Source organism: Drosophila mojavensis, unplaced genomic scaffold (genome assembly GCF_018153725.1).
Source record: "Drosophila mojavensis isolate 15081-1352.22 unplaced genomic scaffold, ASM1815372v1 contig_74, whole genome shotgun sequence".
In the NCBI taxonomy this organism is placed as follows: domain Eukaryota; kingdom Metazoa; phylum Arthropoda; class Insecta; order Diptera; family Drosophilidae; genus Drosophila; species Drosophila mojavensis.
Genome location: NW_025318899.1, coordinates 7657792 through 7679545, shown reverse-complemented (window position 1 = coordinate 7679545; position 21754 = coordinate 7657792). Strand labels below are relative to the sequence as shown.

Sequence of the window (21754 nt, the reverse complement as noted above, 5' to 3'; positions counted from 1 at the left end):
AAGGACAAGCTTAGTGAATGAGTCAATTTATTCTACTCCAATTTGTTTGGTCCATAATTGCCTTTTTAGATCCAGATATAAAGATAGGGGATACAGAAATATCTACATAGAAAAATTATCTAAGAGCAGCAACTAACTAACTAACTAATCGAAAATTGATAAAAAGTAATCTTTCGATATATGTATATTTTTTTTCGTTTTTGTATTATTCTTTATTTTGATGAAAATGGCATTTTACATTTAGCGGGAGATGCCAGATTTGTCCTTGATCCAGTCCAGGTAGCTGGTGACACGGGTGAAGGCAGCTGGCTGCTGCTTCTCGCAACCGGCGGAAGAACCGAAGGAGGTCACACCGACTAGTTCCCTGTTGTGCTTCAGGACCAATGGGCCGCCGGAGTCACCGTTGCATGTGGAGACGGCGGCTGAGGTGGACACACAGATGTTGGAGGAGCGCACGTTCAGAGGGAAGGTCTTCTTGCAAACGTCGTTTGAGATGATTCTCAAATCGGCGTACTGCAGGTGAGAAGCCACAGAGTTGGAGGAGTCGGAGGTGCGGCCCCAGCCGGAAGCAACGGCCTCATCATTGACATAAGTGGAGTAGTGGGACTCCAGACGGGGCAGATCGACGGCACGGATGGCGTCGTTGAAATCGGTGTATGGAATGCGGATGAGGGAGATGTCGTTCAACACAGTCTTGGAATTCCAGCCCTCATGGATGATGACGCGGTCTCTGCCTACGGTGTACTTGACCTTGGGGCTAGTGCGGATGGTGCTGCCCAAATGAACATCGATGGAATCAACACTGTACGCATGGATAAAGAATCATTAGCTGAGGGTCAGTTGGCAAAACAGCATCAGCTTACCCATCGGTGCAGTGAGCGGCAGTCAGGATCCATTCGTGTCCGATCACGGAGCCACCGCACCAGGCGGCGGAGTTGCCAATTTTCAGAGAAAGACCAGCCTGGTAGGGGAACTGATCAGGTCTGGCATCGTATCCATTGGTGATGCGACCATCAAGTCCATCCACAGCGGGTACGTAGACATTGCGGAGCTCAGGCTCCACGTTCACTTCATAGGGAGCACGCAGTGCCGATCCCGAGGCGTAGGCCACAGCCAGAGCAAATACGACGAGTACCTTCATGTTGACTTCAATGAAGACTATAATCCGGTCAGTTCGAGCTGCCCCCTTTTATACAGATTCGCTCCCTCGGGAATGACGTCTGCAAAATTAGGGTTAGAGCACCTGTGTTCGAGTGTCTTTAGTAACGCTGTCAAGCTTATCAATTAAATTAAAATTTTGTTTGCCTCTTTGTAAACTTTAGATAGGATTATTTGCCAAAAAAAAAAAAAATAAATAAATTAAATAGAAACAATAGCTGCGTATCTTTTGCTATAGGTATTGATAACTCAAGGGTCTATATTTGTATGTATTATATATGTTTTATATACATTTATATTCATTGCGATTTTACGTCGTCATCAATCCAATCAGTTTCTGAGATATTCACGCTCTATATACTCTAGTACTAATATTCAAAATCAACTCAAATTGTATTCAAAATTTTCCATGGAAATTAATTTATGCAAGAGCGTATTATCTATAGATATAGTACATTTTCTAGGTATTAAGCTTAAACTTATCTATTTATGATATTTATTTATTAAATTATCAGATCTAGTGTTATTTACAGCAGTCAGTACTATGGCTCGCTTCTTCCAAGATTTATAATAGAATAGAAAAATGAGAAAACAGCTCAAGTGAATTTTTTATAAAGTATTTTGATTTGAAGAAGATAAAATAATATATTTTAAAGGAAAAGCCTAAAATCTTTTATCTTTATAAATAAATGAAAAATATATATTTTATTTATAATATTATAATCTATAAAGTAAGTATGACTAAAAAGTTTTTAACGGATTAAGATTCGGTGGAGCTATCACAGCATAATGATCAAATACTTTGAAGCTTCAAAATATCTATCAACATGTGTCCGCCGAAAATCCATTTGGTTTTGATAATGTTAACAAGGTCTGCTGAACAGAAAAAAATAAATAAATAAAATCATCCAATAATTATAACATTATCAAAACTCAATACTAAAATGAAATAAGTTTGTCGAAAAATCACAGTCTGCAGAAATCTCTATCAGTATGCATGAAATCTTTTAGCTTTAACCCTTATGTTGGCAAAACGACTTTTCTGCGCTAGCTTGATTCTGCTTATGGCATGCTTATAAAGACCATTGCGGTTTGATAATCATATCAATATGTATGGGGCTGGCATTTCTCGAAATATCTGTGTCCAAAAGTATGTGAATATCGACAAATCAGTTCTTATTATAAATTCTAGCTTTAGTTAAGTAATAACCACTCGATTCTGCCATTCTATCTCGTTTAGATAATGTTATAAATACTTCATGATGAGACACTTTTCTTAGCCTTCTCCAAAAGTAACTGGAAATTTCCTTTAATACCAATGAAAACGTTTAGCAATAGCATTATACAAGCTTGATTCTGATGTTAGATAGTCAGACAGCACCCACACTTCCTGTTGAATTGAAGCGTCACTGTCTGAAGTGTTTTCTTTGCGATTTTATTGAATGGGTACTTGAGACAGCAGGAACGTGGTCTTATGTAGTAGTACACTTTAAATAAAATATTATTATTGTTGTTTCTATAAGAGATTGAGTAGTATAGAGCTTCTTCATTCAGCCTGAATGCTGAAGGCTCGACGATTCAATAGATCATTCAAAAATGATATATAGACAAAAAAACTGTTTCAATTTAATTGAATGAGTTTCTATTGAAATCATCGAAACTAATCAGTTTAATTAGTGATTTGATAATTCAGACTTCTTTGTTCTTTACATATATCAGGACAATTCATATATGGGTATCATGGGCGCACGCGCCCTTATCAGAAATCTACCGAGAGTCCCCGTGCGAGCAGATACTGTGATAAGATATAGCGTGTGCCAAGACATTGATTGTTGGGCTATAAAACGGACTGCTCCAGCTCTGTCCAAATCAGAAGTTAGCTCCGATAGGAATGCTGAAGCTATTTATTGCATTGACTGCTCTTTTGGCCACCGCGGCTGCTGCTCCACTGGAGGGTCGCATCACCAATGGCGATGTGGCTCGTGTGGGCCAGTTCCCCTACCAGGTGGGATTGAGCATTGCTATTGGTGACTCTGGTGCCTGGTGCGGTGGCTCCCTGATCTCCAAACGCTGGATCTTGACCGCTGCCCATTGCACAGACTCTGCTGATTCGGTGACCGTCTATGTGGGCGCCACCAAGATCAAGGAGGAGGAGCCCGGACAGCACCGCATCCATGTGGAGAAGAGCGGCATCATTGTGCACGAGCACTGGAATCCCCAGCTGGTCGTCAACGACATTTCCCTGATCAAGCTGCCCGCTGAGCTGGAGTTCAACGATCGCGTCAGAGCCGCCACTCTGCCCAAGAAGGACGGTCGCTATTCCACCTATGCTGATGAGCTGGCCATCGCCTCTGGCTGGGGTCTGGACAGCGACAAGTCGAACGCTGTCTCGCCCGTGCTGCGCTACGTGGAGCAACCCATCATGAGCTCCGAGAGGTGCAACAAGTACTGGATGGGCCTCATCACCGACAAAGTCATCTGCATGAGCACCAAGGGCGGCAAGTCCACCTGCCAGGGTGACTCTGGCGGTCCGCTGGTTCACAAGGAAGGCGACATCAACTATCTGATCGGTGCCACCTCCTTCGGTCTGTCTCTGGGCTGCGAGAAGAACTTCCCAGCTGTTTTCACCAGAATCACCTCCTACCTGGACTGGATCGAGGATCACAGCGGCGTGGTCAACAAATAGACTTCTCCCGCTTGAATTCATCAAGAGTATAATACTTTGGAAGTTAAAACCATAATCGTATGCTTATGTGGAGGATTAGAGATATATATATATATATATATAAATATATATATAGATATGTGTCTATATAGACTATATAGATATGTGATTGTTATCAGGCTCTCAACTTCTAAGGGTTGATTGTTAATGCGATACTTGAGCTTATTGCGACGTAGTCTTCTATAAAAAGAGCATAATCAAAGACATTGTTATTAATAATTTAATTGGGTTTGAATGATGAAGTTAACTGCTTTAATAGTATTCTTAGCAGTCTCTCTGGCTCAGGTGGAATTGTTTACGGTGAGCAATCGGATTACGAATGGAGAGCACGCTGCAGTTGGCCAATTTCCATACCAGGTGGGCTTCAACGTTTCGTTTGGCAACAGCAGCACCTGGTGCGGCGGCACCTTGATCAGCCATCGCTGGATACTGACAGCCGCCCACTGCCTGGATGGGGCAGTGAATGCCACTGCCTACCTGGGTGCACTCAACATAACGAATGAGCTGGAGCCAGGGCAGCTGCGCTATCAGGTGCACAAGTCGCACATGATCGTGCATGCCAACTGGACGGTCAGCACGGTGGCCAATGACATTGCACTGGTGCAGCTGCCTCTGGCGGTGGAGTTTACGGATCGCGTGAGGGCGGCTGAGCTGCCCAGAGGATCGAACGGCAGCTACTCCAGCTATGAGCAGATGACGGCCTATGCCTCCGGCTGGGGCAGGTACAGCGATAGCGCCAACTCGACGTCGTCCACGCTGCGCTTTGTGGCAATGCCCGTGATGCCACAGGCACGCTGCAAGCTCTACTGGGGCGGCTCGCTCTCCGAAAAGATGATCTGCATGAGCACCAGCAGCGGCAAGTCCACCTGCCAGGGCGACTCCGGCGGCCCGCTGATCTACAAGGAGGACGACAACAACTATCTGATCGGAATCACCTCCTTTGGCCTCGCCAGGGACTGTGAGATTGGCTTCCCGACCATCTTCACACGAGTCACGAGCTACCTCGATTGGATTTGGCAGCACATGAACAATTGAAATGGCTTACAAATAGAAAAAAAGATATTCAAAACAAACTTTTTTGTATTTTGTTGTTTTTATTTTTTTTTATTTTTTTTTTTATTTTATGTTTCCAATTTTTTTTTATTGTTCTTTTGGGTTTTTTGAAATTTTTATTCGAACCTTCGAAACATGCGTAAAAGTCGAAAGGAAAGTAATTCATCTTCGAAGCATAGCAGAAGGCTTCCAATGAAACTTTTCACGAATTTCCGGGCATCTTTTTCGAAATGTCATTTTCCGTTTTGTTTTGTTTTTTTTTTTTTTTTTTTTCTGTTTTTCAACTATGTACAAAAACTTAAAAAGTAGAGTAGGGGGGAAAAAACTAAGAAATAGAATTACGTGTTTTTCTTTTTATATATCTAATGCTGCTTTTGTTGTTGTTTTTGTGTGTTTAGCATTAGCAATATTTCTGCTTTTTTGTTTTGCTTTTCTTTGAAATTTTCTTGTAACTCAACATTTTTCGTATTTTCCAAATATGAATATGTATATGTATATATATTGTATGTGTGTTTAGTTAGTATATAGCTATACGATCTTCTTCTTTAACTTTCTTACGATTTTTTAATTAGCTTAATGCAATTACAATTAGAAATCGAATAGTTTTTTTTTTTTGTTTTTCTGAAAAAACGCGCAACGTTTGATTAAATTTGTTTTCTAGTCGAAAATTACATAATTTATGATCGTGTTTTTGATATATGTATTTCTTTAATCATTTATCATTAATCTTTTTGCTTAATTTCATATAATTTGCATAGCTTTTTGTTTTTGTTTCTTTCGTGTTGCACAACAATTGTATTTTGTTTTATTCATATTCGTTATAATGCTATTTAATTTTTAAATTAAAAACAACACAAAGCTATGTCGACATTTTATCAATTTTTTTTTTATTCTTTAGCTGCTATTTTTTGTTTGTTGTAAAATTAAAATTTAAACGAATTCATTGTTGTAAAAAATAGAAATAATAATAATAAAAAAACGAAAAACTTGGCTAACTAAAAATTAATTTCACACAATTTTTAACGGCATTCACTTTTGTTTTTCTTTTATATATATGTGTATATATATACTATCATTTAATTCAAATAATTTAGGTGTGTGTGTGTCTGTGTGTGTATTTAGTTAATATTCTATGTAGTTTCTTCTTATAACTGTTTTTGTTTGTGATTTCTAAATTGGTTTTCATCATTTTGCTTTGCTCTTTAATTTATAATTAAAGTGCACGGCTCTCGACATTACACAAATTATCTCTCACAAAATTTTCGATTCAAATATTGTTTTTTTTTTTTTTTTGCTTGCTTGCATTTTATTTGCATTAGTTGGGGCCGTATTATTATTTGTTTTTAGCTAAGCGGAAGGTATTTCTCTTGTGGCTATATACAACAGTTTAATATATATATAAATATATTTGTGTATGTGTGTGAGTGCAAGTGTGTGTGTATTTATGCTTATGTATGGGTATTTGATTTACTAACTTATAGACTAAACGGCCGTGCTCACGCTTTATTTGCAATCGAAGGATTTACCTCTTTTTTTTTACAATTACATGTGTGTGTGTGTGTGTGTTTATATATGTATGTATGTGTGTGTGTGTGTGTTATAATTAAAAATTAATTAATGCTGTACAGACGTTTCCTTTTCTTATTATTATTATATTTTTGTTTTCTTGAAGTTTTGTTGTCTTCCGAGTTTTTCATTTTCTTGATTATCATTCTGTGTTGAACACAACGAACCGAATAGATTCCGGCTGCAATTGCGATTGCGTTTGCGATTCAGTTGTGGGTTTTGGGCTTAACTAAAGTATAGTTCAATTAATAACTTAGCCAACTAATGCATCATCATCTCACCAACAATTACGACTACCGTATTACATTACATATAAACTATATCGAGGGTAAAGTTGTTTGGGCTTCCAAAGAATATAAAGTTATGTGGGGGGGCGGTTATAGGGGTTATAGACTACTTTGACTACGACTACTTCTTGTTGTAAATGGGCAGAGCGGTCGGGGCAATGCCAGTGGACACGCCTGCGGGCGCCATCGCCATGGATGCGGAGGAGCCGGCAGCATTGGAGCTCAAATTGGCATTCGACGACGCGGTCGTCATATTGGGTGGCAGGCCAAGCAGACTGGCAACGGCGGCCTGCGAATTGGACGCGGCGCCAGCACCGCCTAGAGGCGCATAGACGCCACCACCCACGCCGCCAGAGACTCCATTATACTTGGCATAGTCTTGAGTTTTGCTCTTCTTGCTCTCCTTATCCCGATCCCGGTCGCTGTGCTTCTTTTTGCCGCTGCTGCCACCGCCTCCACTGCTGGCGCTGCTGTTGGTGCTGTTCGATGAGGTATAGCCGCCATAGCCCGGGACACCCATCGGCTGGCCAGCTGTAGTCGTGATCCCCTGCACCGGCGGAGCAATGCCAAAGCCAGAAGCTGTTGACATTGGCATCAGTCCACCTCCGGTAGAATAGTTGTTGGGCTCCACCTTGTTCTTGCTGATCTTCAGTTTGAGCGGTGCAGCGGCGCCCACTTGGAGACTGCCATTGGGATTGGCGGCGGTCTTGATGACCAGCTTGAGTGAGTCCATGGACGTGTCCTTGCTGCTCCGCTCCTTCTGCTTGTCCTTTTTGTGTTTCTTACGCTCCTCCTTATCGGGCTTGTCCTTCGACTTGTCCTTCTCCTTGTGTTTGTGTTTGTCCTTCTTCTTCTTCTTCTCTGACTTTCCAACGCTCTCTACATCCTTGCCTTCGCCCAGTTTGGTCAAAGCATCCACTTCCATGGCAGGCGCTGTTGCCAAGCTGTTGCCCAAGAGATTTGTCGGTGCACTCAGCGATTCCTTCTTAATTTGCTGTTGGCTTGTTGGCGGCATCGGTTCCAACAGCTCCGCCGGCGGCTTCAGGCCAGGCATGGTCAATGCATCGGGTTTCAGCAGTGAGCCATTTGTTGTGCAGAGGCTCTCCTTGAGCAGTGTGCGCACCAAATCAGGCGTCGTCTCAATGCCACCGTTCGACATGGACAACGGAGCATGCTTGGTGTCCTCAGAGTAGTTTGAGTAGCCCGGCAGTCCAATGCTGTTGTCCAGCTTGCGCACTTTATCACGCGGCATGCTGCCCGCGTCATGATCGTCCAGCTTGCTGATGCCGTATTGACTGCCAGAGATTTCATTGGCACGCTTCAAGCTGCCCATGTCACGACTCGAATCATTAGCCAGCAGCTCGCCGTGGCTCTTCTTGTGCGGCGGCAGCATGGGCTTAGTCGAGCTGCTGCTGCTACTAGTGCTGGTGGTGGTGCTGCTACTGCCCGATGATCCACTGCCGTGTGGCAACGTGTTGCGATGCTTGTCCTTTTTGGTAGGTGTCAAACGATCCTTCTTGGGGCTATCCCGATCCCGCGTATGATTGTTCAGCTTATAGCTCAGGCTGTCGTGGGCAGGTCCTGGCGGAGGCGGTGGCAATAGCCCATTGAATTGGGGCTCCTTCTTGATCTCGCTCCACTCCGGACTGAAGAGAGAATTGTTCTTGCCGAGCTGTTGCGACTCCAGCGGAGGCTGCGACTGCGACTGCGACTGCTGCTGTTGCTGCTGCTGCTGCTGCTGCGGCATATGATTGTAGCTGGGCACTGCCTGGCTCTGGCCATAGGGCAGCTGCTGCTCGTAAGGCGGCATGCTGTGGACGGATGACGATGAGCTTGATGACGAGACGGATTTATTGCGATGCGAGCCGTGCGAGCCATAGCCAGCAGGCGGCGCTGGGTAGCCGCCACGAGACATCAGCGGATTGCTGTTGGGTCCACTGCTGCTGTAGGACGGCGGCGCATTAGGATACATTTTGCTGCTGTTGCTGCTGCTGCCGCCCGACGACGACGACGACTTGCTGGCATCTTTGGCTGCTGCTGACGCATTGGAGGCGGATGATGAACTGTTGCTGCTGCTGGTGTTGCCACGACTGTCTAGGAGCGGAGGCGGTGGCTGCTGGGGTTTGGAACTTGTGGACATCTTGTGGCCACCATGCGTCTGCATGCCAACGGGTGGCATGCCACGCGATGATTTGTGATAGTCCATGGGCATGGGTGGTCGACCAGATGGCTGACTCGAGGAGCTGCGTTGGCTGCTGTTCGTGGAGGTGTTGCTACTGCTGCTGCTGCGCTGCGCCGACGACGACGAGCTCGACTGATGACCAGAGGGCGCACGACTGCTGTAGCCGGGTTGTTTCGATTTGTGATCTACATAACAGATAAGAGCATGAGATTAGAGAGCACATAATATGACGTTGCTGCAGCAAGCTGAAACTCTGCGATACTCACCTCCATGTGCCTCGGGCGGCAGTGCGCCTGGATAATTTGGCAACTTGTGATTCGATGAAGACGAGGAGGTAGTAGAGGACGAATTACCTGGGGCACCGCCCACCGACGACGACCGCTGATGACTGCCATCGCTGCGTCGCTGCTGCGATGGCACCATGGCCGGCGGTGGCAGCAGCGCCGATTGCGATGAATCACGACTATCGTTGCCATTCATCAGCTCTGGCGGTGCTGTGATATTCGAGTGATAGCCCTTCATCATCTCGCTCAGCTTCCAGTCTTCCTTCGGCTTGTTGTCCTTGCTGCTGCCAGTAGCCGTGCGGTTGCTGGCGCCCTGTGCAATGGCCTTGATTGAGTTGAGCTTCGATTTGAGTCGTGCGGGACTCTTCTCGTAAATGGCTATGAACTCGTCCGTCAGCTGCTTGAGCAGCTCCAGCGATACGCTCTTGTCCACATAGTAGAACCAGTGCTTGCCCTCGGTCGACTGCGGTATCTCCCAGCGCGACCATTTGCAGGCCAAATAAATGCAGAAGCAGGCGACCACAGTGGGTCGATATTGCAGGCACATCGAGGTCAGATGTAGGCTAATCACCAAAAGGAGCAGCAGCCGAAGCCACCACAAGAATTAAGACTTTAGTAATTGTTAAATGCGGAAAATATATAAAATATATGCTATATATGTATGATATCCAAGTAATGTTATATATTGAGTGTTAATATCTAACATATATAAATATTTGTGTGCGCGTGTATATGTATATATAAGCGCATAAATGTAGCTTTGATTGCTTTTTGATACTGTCTGCGGATTCTTTGAGCAAAATTATGGTATTAAAGGATTAACGTAATGATAAACATATTATTTCATAAATCTGCTAAGTCGTATTTGGTAATGCCCAAAGCACAAAGAAACCTTTACAGGTTTAGAATACATGAAAACAGTTTTAGGGCAACAAAGTCAGTAAATAATATAATACAAAAATGCATTTAATTTGACCTAAGCTGGATACTCGCTAATATGAACACTCTAAGCATATGATGGTTTTAAAATTAGGGCAATATAACATTACGTATGCCTGAGACTAATTATATTTTCATTCTATGCAAGAACTTCAGACACAGGTATTTCTAAAATGACATTGTGGTTTTCCTGTTAGGCAAAGGACTTTACAAAATTAGAAGCGTGTTAGCAAATCTGCTATAAATGGCCAAAATCCTTTGCAGTATAAAGGGACTTAAGGTAGAGCATTTAATGACCTTAACGCACACTCAGGTAAGCAGCGGGCAAAGAGGGATGCCCACAGAGTGAGCAGCTACATGATTTGTTGACTCTATTGTGTCCTAGTTGCCTGTGCACAATGTGCACATACATATACATATACACCCACACACACACACACACACACACACAGCATCGCAGATCTATTGTACGCCAGCTAGTATCCCAGTTGATATGGATACTTTTAGCTGATGTTAGCCATACCTGTTTGAGGCCAAGAAGTAGGAGGTTTGCGCCAGATCCTTGCATGCTAAAATATATCACAGTGTTAACAAAATCACAATTGCTCTAATCATCGGGCATCCAATGGCATTTGACATTGGTATTGGAATTGATATTGGGTTTAGAGCATTGTGCCTACCTTTGACCAGCTGGCAGGTGCGCACCACATGGGTATGCGGGTGATCGATGGCCACATTGAAGCCGAGCGTCTGCAGCAGTACGTTCTCATTGAAGACGAGCTCCTGGGCGAGATCTGCATAGGTCTGTTCGGTTGTCTGTGGTAGGCACTTGTTGGCCGCCCTTATCACATGCTCCAGCTTGCGCGGCTGCTCCTCTACCTTGGCGGCCAGAAACAGGCTGGCCGATGCCATGGAATTGCGATGGAAATGTGTGAACGAATGGAACGCATAGAAGCGATGCATATAAACGATTGCGGTATTGATGCATAGCTGCGACACCTGCAGACGCTGACCCATCTCCTGTATCAGATAGGCGGTCATCTGTCTGTAGTGCAGCTCATCGTCGCTCTTGATACCGCATCGACGACTGGGCGAATTGCTCAGCTGCTCGTTGGTGAAGTACCAGATCTTGTCCTTTTCAAAGGGCAGATTGTTATTGCCCGTTGAAGTTGAGAGAGCGGATGCGGCTGAGGTCGAAGCTGACGCAGCAGCGTTGCTTGGTGCGCCCGCGGGCGTTGCCAATAGACTCATGGCTCTCGCGTACGAATACCCACACACGCGTTAACAACGTCTTCTTCTTGTTTTGTTAATTTCACATGCAAGAGAACGCACAGTTTTATAGCAATTCGATTTGATTTCTTCTGTAGTTGTTTCGGCTTGGCAGCTGAGTCAAATGTTGTTGTCGTCGACGTAGGAACTGTACGATTAATAAGAAGAAGAAAACCCAGCAGAGGCACAAGCAGAGTCTCTTTTTTCTTTGTCGGCTGTGCCAGATGCGCTTGTATTGGTAATATACTACTACTGTAGGAGGGAAAGGTGACTGACGCTCGCTGCGCTGCTGCTACGGCTGCTACGGCTGCTACTGCTGCTGCTGCTGCTGCTAATGCTGCGCGTCTTTTGTGGCTGTCACAACACATTTGCTATGAAAGTTAAAGCAAAACGCACACTTGATTTCGATTTGTTTTGCTTTTTCACACTTTTTACGCCATTCGAAAACTGCTTTTCTGTTTTTTCTGCTGTTTTGATGGCGTTTTACGAGCATGTGTGTGTGTGTGTGAGTGTGTATATGTGTGTGCACGAGTGTATATGTGTGTTTTCTGGAAATTGCGACTGCTCAACGAGGGACATATACATAGACGGAGCCCGACGACGAACGTACGTTATGCAACTTATATACATCAATTCATTGTTATCATTGTTGTTATTGCCTTTTCGCCACACAAAAACACCTCATTTTTGTTCTATAATTTGCAATGCAAATGCATCGCAAAAATGTGATTTTGCTTTTGGAACGCACAATGACACAAAAAGAAAAAAATGTATGTATGTGTATATGTATTTACAGTATGGCCGTCGCAGTCGCATTCGCTATCGATACCAGTGATACATCGGTATGCCAACATACCACGATGCGCGAATATGGCTATACGATATTTTCACTATCGATATGCAATGTTAAGTGCAAGGCTGATATGCATATATTACGCAGTAAAATATATAGAATTATTGATTAATTTGTAAGCCGTATTATATTCATATTTATTCGTTTTGCATATTTAATTAATTATTCATTTAAGTGAATAATAAAAATAGTATGAAGCAGAGAGCGTCTAATAAAACCAGGGGCTTTTGCAATTAACAGAGGTTGTTTTCACTGATCAATGGTTAAATTGAAGAGCCATAGCAGTGATCTTGTTGTCAAGCAGCACAGTACTCCGAATTTAATTATATTTTCATAACTTTCTAAAATGTTTCTTCATAAAATTTAAATACAATGCGGTTGTTTTTAGTCTCATTTATTAATGTTATTTATAAAACAGATAATATAAGTATGTGTATATATATATATATATTTTTTTTTTTATAGCAATCTGTAGATTAAAATATACAAAATTTAGCTAAAATCCTTAAAACTCTAACGTTTTCTCATAACAGTAAATAATTATGCTATTTCCTTTTACCAATTTTCCTCGGTTGTGTGTTAAAATTAAATTAATATCTGACCTGTATAGTCAGCTCCGATTTAATTTCTAATTTGTGGCTCGCATTTGCTGATTTTTAAATGCAGACGTTGGAAAATCGCCTGTTGCATATACAAAAACTGAAACTTAATTTCTTAAACGTTAAACATTTATGTATATATATGTAGATGTAGATGCATATACGATAAGCTAAATATATATACTATATATAAACTACATATTAACTTCTCAACAGATTCGCTAAAAACCTTTTCCAATCCATTCAACTTTCGTTTTCAACTAGCTACTACTCAAAACTTTTCCTATTTTCCCAACTTTATTGCAATCAAATATCAAAACTCATCCACAAAACTCACTCGATCTTAAAACTAAATATATTTTTCAATAAAGTAAGTATTTGACTTAATTCATCTAAAGATCGTTTTGTCGTTCAAAATCTAAATCTTTAATATTTAGTTGGTCTTATCCAGCGTTTCTTTTCATTATATATATAGATGTATATATATCGAATATATATCAATTTAATCTTTTATAACTATTCTTGTTTAATTTCTAATAAGTGAAACATGAGGTCCAGAAGTTGTTTATATACATTTAGAGTGCATATTTAGCTTGGCGGTTGCAAACGTTTGATCGGTAAAAAATGTAATAAATATATTTATTTAAAAATAAAATAAATCATAAAATCTATTTCGTTGTAATTTATTGTATTTTACACAAAAAGCAATTTAAAGAAAATATTTTTTGCTATATATTGTTTGGAATGTAAAACTGTTGTTCTTTGAAATCTAACAGATTTCTTAACTGTTCTTCGTTGCATTTATTTATTTACTTTTTTGTTAGGGTTTCGAGGGCAGTCTGAAAAGTTTACTGTGTAAGCAATAACGGATAAGTATTTACCCATATGAAAAAGAGTGTATACGTTTTATCTTTCTTTTTGTTTAATGCCAAGACCTGAAATACTTGGAGTAAAATCTATAATTACTGGAATATATGTGTTTTTGAAAAAATCATGAATTTCTACTTTCTGAAATTATATCCCCAATTATTTTATCATAATTTTCCTTTAACCATTTTCTTTTCTTGTGTATGATTCTCTATTTTTACTTGTATCTTTTCAGACCACCCTCGTACTGGTTTTCATCTTTAAAGCATCTGTTTAATAATTGTATTTTGTTGCTTAAACTATATAATAGGTATATATGAATTTAGATAGACATATGCTTCTCTCTCTATCTCCCTCTATCTTTCCCTCCATATTCGAAACCTCAAAAACTGAGTTATGTTTTCCATCTAAAAAACGAGCTACATCGAAATTTCGTGGCTTAAATTTATCTAAAATATGTTCTATGCTACATAGACTTTGAATATATATATTATATATAATTTGATATATATATATATATTTTTTTTTAATGGGAGGTATATTTAGATTTCAAATTTGTAACGGGTTGCAAATATTTGTATTTTGTATATCATGGATCGTTGCTATATATATCTACTTTATATCAAAATAAAACTCATGCATATTGAAATAATAATTTTTATTTTAATAATTAAAAAATAAAAAATAATCATAAAAAAGTTTACAATGAACAGAGTTAAAACTCTCAAAACTCACTTCGTTTTTTTTTTCTGTTTATTATTTATAAATCAATCTGTCAATCAATCAAACCCTCAATTAATTTGAACAAAATTTAAAGAAAAAACGTAAAACTCTTTATATTTTGTAATAATAATAATAATAATAATATAATAATAATAATAGATAGATAGATAGTTAGTTAGTTAATAATAAAGGTACTTAGAGAACGCAAACTATATAATAAGTATAAAAGAAATACATATATATATAAATATATATATATAGAGATATATATGAATATATATATAGAACTAGGAGTTGGTTTTACTCTTTTACACTTTTACATTTACACTTTCTTCATCTTTCTACTATTCTTTTAAACTTTTAGTTTAGTTGTATGCATTTAAGAGATTGCACTTATTTTTTCTTTCTTTTTTTTTTTTTTTTTTTTTTGTGGGCAGTGTTTTAAACATTATTGTGGATTTGTATTGTTGGTTTGTTGTTGTTTGTTGCATTGCAAGTTTGTTTGTAGAAATGTGAAACTATTTTTAATATATTTTTTGAGTTGTTTTTGTTTTTCAGTTTGTGGCAGTGCTTAGAAAAAAAATATTTCAGACATAAAATTCAGACCAAAAAGTTGTTTGTTAGTTTTTTTTTTTTTGGAAATTTTGTTTTTGAACTTAAAAGTTAATAATTACAATGAAAGTTGACTCCTGTTTTAGGATATTGGGGCAGCGTAGATGTACCATATGTATATACAGATATATATATATATATATATATATATATATATACATACAGTGTAGAGTAGAAAGAAAGACTTAAATAAATAAACTATGAATAGACATAAAAACTAGTTAAAACTATTAAAAATATATTTCATATTTCTCTCTTGATCTCTTTTTATAAAATAAGCAACAAAAACAATGAGCCCCCAAAAAAACGAATCGTAAAGTAACACTAAAGTATAGTTAGGGATAGGCATTAGGTTTATATATTGGGGGAGGGGGTTATATAGTTCATATATTAGGCTAGGCGTTGTTGTTTTTCTCTTTCCTTTAGCTATGCAGTTAGCTAAACCTTTCCTTTCGTACACAAATATCAATAAGAACTCATTGATCAATCACTCAATCAATCAATCAATAATAATAATCAATAATAATAACAATAATTAAATGTTACAATTAAAACACTAAAGCCAATGAATAGAATTATTAATTACTAACGAATTTTACATTTTACATTATATATAAATACACACATATATATGTATATATATATATATATATATATATTTGTATGTGTAGGGTATATGCCTAGCAGCTATGTAATTTATACTCTTCATCTACTATAACCGAATTCTCTGCTTAGATTTTAACAAAATAAACTCAACATGTACAAAAAGAGACACACACATACACACAGAGATACATGAGTTTGTGTGCGTGTGTGTCGTTGTGGTTGCTACGCTCTTATATACTCTATACATATATAGATATATTTCTACTATTGCCGCTAGCCGCTTTAGCTCCCATTCTATTGCCACCGTTAACATCTATATACATGCTCTCTCACCCACTCACTCACACTCGTTCTGTCACACTCACACACCATTGCAATCAATCTCAACTATATCCTTGGGCACATCCACGAATTGATAGACCAATCGCTGTCCATCCACCTTAGCCAATATGCCGCGCTGATAATAGTAGCGCAGCGCTCGGCCCATCGTCTCGTAGTTCATGTCGGGCTTGTTCTTGTGCATGCCCCAGAGCCGGGAGACGGCCTTGGAGTCCACCAGCTTGAAGACGCCCTTTTCACGGTTCGTCCACTTGATGAAGCGCGGACAGTATTCGCGATCCTGGAGTAGCTTCAGCAGAAACTCCCACAGGTAGGTGGTGGAGCCTTCGCGACTGCGACGCTTCACGCCCATCTCGAGCTTCGGCTTGCGCGGCTTTTTCGCCTTGCGCTGCTGAAAGCTGCCTAGCTCCAGCATATAGGAGAGATCATAGTTAACGCTCGATGTCGCCGGCTGTTGGATGACGCCGTTCTGCGCGCTGCCGGCGTTAAGCATCGCTGCTGCTGCGACGGCGCTGCTGCTGCTGACGACCGCCGCTGCTGCTGCCGCTGCTGCTGCAGCATTGGCAATTGTGGAATGCGAGTGCAGCTGATGTGGATGCTGAGACTGTGGATGCTGTTGCTGTTGTTGTTGCTGTTGTTGCTGCTGCTGTTGCTGCTGCTGCTGCTGCTGCTGCTGTTGGTGATGCAACTGTTGTTGGTGATGTGACAGTTGTTGTTGCTGTTGCTGCTGCTGCTGCTGCGGCTGCTGCTGATGTTGCAGGGAATGATGCTGATGCGTGCCAAAGCCGTTAGCAGCGACGCTGCGCTGCGTCGACGCCACCGTTGGCGCATTGAAGTAGGACGTTGTCAGATAGCTGGGCGTGCCGGGTGTGCCAGGATTGACGCCTCCGGAACCACTGTTGCCACTGTTGCCATAATAATTATCGGGCACTATAGAAAGGGAAAAATATAGAGCGAGAGAGAGACAGTGTTAGAGTTGCCAAATAGATATGCATATTGTAAGCATCAGCATAATTAACATAGATATGTACATGCATATGTAATGCTTGTAGATTGTATGTAATACAATTTAATCCACGCACATTACACAGCAAACTATTTCATTTCGTTTTGTAGCTAATGTGAACCACTGTGCGCCGTGCTGAGCTCTTCGCCTGCTCTGTCTGACTATTTCACAGTTCATACATGCACACATACAGACATGCATATATATGTATGTAATTTTGTATGCTATTTAGTAAGTTTTGTTTTACATCCGGCGTCAACGGCGCTGCCGTTGCCCAATTCAACAGCCAGTTGCCCATTGACTGCGAGCGGGGAGGGCAGAGGCTGGACGGGCAAAATGACTGAGCGCCGCGTTGAATAAAATCAAAAGTGTGTGCGCGCTCGCTCACTCACACTAACACAACAATCGCAGTCAGCAGAGAAGAGAGAGCAGCGCAAGCTTTCGTTTGCTCGTGTCTTCACTATCGCATTGTTGCATTAGCAATGAGAGGGCAAGACATAGAAAGAGCGAGAGAGAGAGAGCGCGCTCGAAAGCAAGAGAGCACAACCAAAAATGAGAGACGCTCACAGTGCCAAGCATTGCCACACACTGACTCTGTCGCCGTCGCTGTCGCTGTCTCTGCCGCTGATGTTGTCGTTGTCGTTGTGACCTTCACATTTGCGCAAAGGCAATGTGTCGATGACCACAGATTTTACACAGCGACGAACACACACAGACACAAAGCGAAGCGCAAAGCATAAAAGCAGCGAGTGCAACACATTCTTATTGCAATTGATTGTGTTGCGTGTGTGTGTGTGTATGTATATAGGTATGTACGTATATGCGTGTGTATATTTGTATTAATATGTATGAGCCCGTCATTTTTCGACTGCTGAACTTTTGCTGTATACATATTCACACACAGAAACCTACATGCAACTGTATGCGTTTCCTTTTTGGAATACTTGATATACTCACCCCCAACACTTCGATTCCAAATATTCCGCAACGAATTCGCCGTATTGTTCTGATATAAATTCGGATGCAGAAATGTGCCCGTATGCAGGTGCGCGGCTGCTGCTGCCGCCGCTGCTGCCGCTGCCGCCGCCGAGTGGGTGGCTGCTGCAGCCGCCGATGTTGCTGCCGTTGTGGGCATGCCCAAACGCGCCTTCAACTCGTCGGCGCATGGCTGCCCACCGGAACTGGAGCTGTCGACGTCGGAGACGCCGCTGTCCGCGGGACTGGGCGGAAATGAACCTGCGAAACGAGAGCAGCGAGAATGGGCCAAGATTAACAAGTTGCCAAATGCTGGGCCATGCCAATACAATTCAGCAAGAAAAAGGGCGTGTGCAGTGGTTCACCTTGCCGCTTGCACTCACCTGTTGTAGCCGTCGTGTAATTTCTGTGATGTGGATTGTGAATTGAACCACCGCTGAGCAAATTATGCAGCAGCGGCCGATGTGGGATGGCCAAAGGTTGTTGCTGCTGTTGCTGCTGTTGTTGTTGCTGCTGCTGCTGATGCCCATTGTTGCTGCTCTGTAAGCTATGCTGTTGCTGTAGTGGTGTTAAGAGCGCATTCTGTTCGGTTTTAATGTGCAGCAATGTGCTTGCAACGCCAAAAGCTTGCTGCTGTTGGCTCTGCTGCAGGTGTTGCTGCTGCTGCTGATGTTGTTGTTGCTGCTGTTGCTGCTGCTGTTGTTGATGAGGTGACGGACTGGTTGATTGTTTGACAATAGGAATTTCAGTATCTGCAAAGGGTAAAAAAATAATACAAATAATAAATTAGCTATATATTTTACATAAATTATATACATATTTATTTCATCGTTCACTGAGCAACACTCGAAACTACTTGCGAATGTCTAACAACTGTTGCGACCCAATTATAAAACAACTGTATCTCATCAGCTACAACAGCAACAACAACAACAACAATGAGCAGCTCTATTCAAGTGCCGCCCTCTTCGCTTAAGCCGAGACCTGTCAAACTGTCCAAACTAACACGAAATGCAAAGCTAATAATACTTAAATAATTCGCAATATGCATAATTATATACAATTGTTGTTACAGTTGTTGTTGCTGAGTTGTTGTTAGCAAGTTGAGCGACATGCAAAAGTCGCCGAGAGGCTAGAAACATTCACACACACACAACACACACATGAAATTGAAATGCCCCAATTTGGCGAGCCATGAACTCAAAGCAACAATAACAAACAACCGTTAAAAACAGTGACAAAAGAAATGCAAAGTGAGAGAGGCAGCAAAAGCAAAAAGGAAAAACAACAACAACCACAGAGGCAGCAAAAGTGAAACAAAAAAATTGCATCTCACTTTCTTTGGCTGGCTGACAGCTGCTGCTGTTGTTGTGCATTGAGCTGCAACGCAAGAAAAATGCACAAGTTGTACATAGTTGTTGTTGTTGTTAAAAAGTAAAAGTGCATTTTCACTTATTTTATGCGAAACGCCGCGGCGGCTGCTGCAGCAGAAGCAGCAGAAGTACGAAAAAAAATAACACTAACAGCAACAACAAAATTGCATTGAATGTCAAGCTGTTCACACACACTCACACATCAACAGTGAGAAATAAACAAGCGCATATAGTTGTCTCGCTTGCACGAGTGCAGCGTGCAAGCAAACTAAAAGGCAGCAATAAAGCTTGCATGCAAGCGTGCTCACACACACACACACATACAGAGACACGCACGAACACAAACAGTTGGCAGCAAGAGAGGAAGAGAAATCAGGTCAAGGCTTGTCGGCGTTGCTGCTGCTACGGCGACGGCGACGACGAGTTTACAATTTATGCTTTGCTGGCTGCATTATTGCATGTTGTACGCGCCGCCTATATGTGTATGTGTATGTGTGCTTTTTTACAGCTTTTTAAATACCTACACACACACACAGCTCACACACACTTATGGGCAATTCGCCGCCTCGTCTCGTTTTAATTGTCGCTCGTTTCATTTCGTTCATTTGCTCGCACATTCGCCGCGTTGTGGGTGAATGAGAAGCAACAAAAATATTAAAAAAGATGAAATATACATATTAATGCATATAAAATATGCATATGCTTCAGATATGCATGTATTTATATACATATATATGTGTATTTATACAAAACTCAAAAGCTGCTGTAAAAATATGACACATTTACATAGACGTTGTTCGATCGACCCATGAGCATGTGGCTCTAGCCAATTCGTGACGGAAATTGCGGCCAGCCAGGCAGGCAGGCAGGTAACTAAAATCAGCTGTGGCTTGTCAATTTCCCATTGCCCCTGTTACCCCCGTCTGAGTCTATGTGATACGATTTTTGGTTTTGTGCAGTGGAAAATCAACTTTTATTTCTTTGACGGAAACTATAAAAATTTAGTTAGTTATTTATTTATTTATTTCTTGTTTTGCAGAGAATTTTTCTTTTTAGATTTTCGGCACAAGAAAAACCTGATATTTGGCTGAGCGGAAATTGCTGTCAATTGTTGTTGCAAATTGTATTTCGCATGAAAATATATATGCACATACTATATATCTCGTTTGGTTGAGGAAACAACGGACGCTGCTCACGTGGCACGGCGCAAGTGGCTAATAAGGCGTATACGTAATATGGCCACAGCTGTGAGCAGCAGGAGCAGCAGCAGACGCTGCGTATACGTAATGCCTCAACTAGTATGCATATAAATAGTTGCGTGCATTGCAGAATATGTCAGAACATGTTATGCAGACGGCCGGCCACACCTGGCGTATGCGCAATATGCATAGCACACAAATTACGCATACGCACGGCAGTCCGCTGGGTCTAGGCGAAATTGAATTGAATTGAATTGGCAAACCCATTTTAAATGTGGCACAAAGAGCGTCTCATAAACTATAGCACCAGCACACACCACCAAACACACACATTCACACACAATGCGCATTGCAATGTTGACCTCTAAAAATGCGGTCTATTAAAAATAAAAATAAAAGCAAAATAATGCCAAACAATTTAATATATTATGAAAAAACAAAATTGGCTAACATGTACTACCACACACACACACACACACGCCTATACATAGATGCCCAAACGTACAATTTACGGTAGAGTCATGTGCAGACAAACACACACACACACACACATGCAGACATTAAGTACTTTTTTTCTCGTCTATTGGCTTTATGTATTTCCCTGCTCAAATTTGGACTTGAACTGCTTCGTTGATATGTGCGCCGCGTTTTGGGACAGTTACATCACAATTCACAATTTACAATGCACAATTCACAATGGAGCAGTTTGCGAATAGTAGGTCAATGTGGATTGTTGTTGTTGTTGCTGTTGTTGTTGCTATGATTAGTTGCCTTTAATGTGCTTAGCTCAGTTACTTTGCCATTAAACGTTATCCAGTTGGCATGCAGAGTATTCCATAGTCGAGCATGCTTGACTAACTCTTTTTTCACAGTTGCCTTTGCGCGTGTGTGTGTGTGTGCAAAGTGTTTTGTTTACAGTTTTCGAGCTATTTCCGAGGAAGCAGCTCGCCGTATATCTGACAATTGTTAAAACAACAATTGCACAGGTGTTGTTGTTGCTGCAGTTTTTATTTTTGCCGTGTCTGTTGCTGTTGTTATTGCTGTGTCATTACGTTATTGGCCTATTTTATAGTTAACTTTGCCTGGTGGGTGTTGGTATCAAAGAAAAAACAAAAACAATAAAGCCCCAAAATTGTGAG

General features: G+C 41.2%; 5 protein-coding genes across 6 annotated transcripts in view; 2 read left to right on the top strand and 3 right to left on the bottom strand.

Moving 5' to 3' along the window:
- Positions 1–183: 183 nt before the first annotated feature.
- LOC6581729 (serine protease 1) lies at positions 184–1160 on the bottom strand. The gene is made up of 2 exons (XM_002007415.4): positions 864–1160; positions 184–802 (listed from the first exon to the last, which is right to left on the bottom strand). Exons 1-2 carry the CDS (start codon positions 1139–1141, stop codon positions 241–243), a joined length of 840 nt encoding a protein of 279 aa, XP_002007451.1. The 5' UTR covers positions 1142–1160; the 3' UTR covers positions 184–240.
- Positions 1161–3034: 1874 nt separating this feature from the next.
- On the top strand, positions 3035–4085 carry LOC6581728 (brachyurin). The gene has a single exon (XM_002007414.4). It carries the CDS (start codon positions 3050–3052, stop codon positions 3842–3844), a length of 795 nt encoding a protein of 264 aa, XP_002007450.1. The 5' UTR covers positions 3035–3049; the 3' UTR covers positions 3845–4085.
- A 21-nt stretch (positions 4086–4106) lies between these two features.
- On the top strand, positions 4107–4956 carry LOC6581727 (serine protease 3). The gene has a single exon (XM_002007413.4). The coding sequence runs from the start codon at positions 4118–4120 to the stop codon at positions 4916–4918; it is 801 nt and encodes a 266-aa protein (XP_002007449.1). The 5' UTR covers positions 4107–4117; the 3' UTR covers positions 4919–4956.
- Positions 4957–6589: 1633 nt separating this feature from the next.
- Positions 6590–12260, bottom strand: LOC6581726 (cyclin-T). The gene is made up of 4 exons (XM_002007412.3): positions 10875–12260; positions 10718–10763; positions 9238–9818; positions 6590–9156 (listed from the first exon to the last, which is right to left on the bottom strand). Exons 1-4 carry the CDS (start codon positions 11443–11445, stop codon positions 6911–6913), a joined length of 3444 nt encoding a protein of 1147 aa, XP_002007448.1. The 5' UTR covers positions 11446–12260; the 3' UTR covers positions 6590–6910.
- Positions 12261–15049: 2789 nt separating this feature from the next.
- The window catches only part of LOC6581724 (ecdysone-induced protein 74EF), a 36451-nt gene continuing 29746 nt past the window's right edge, over positions 15050–21754 (bottom strand). For both annotated transcript variants that reach the window (XM_032730816.2, XM_032730815.2), the window contains 3 exons: positions 18427–18795; positions 18026–18304; positions 15050–16992 (listed from right to left, as the gene is read on the bottom strand). In XM_032730816.2, the coding sequence (XP_032586707.2) occupies positions 16085–16992; positions 18026–18304; positions 18427–18795 (1556 nt within the window). In that variant the 3' untranslated portion in view covers positions 15050–16084. The remainder of the gene's footprint in view (positions 16993–18025; positions 18305–18426; positions 18796–21754) is intronic.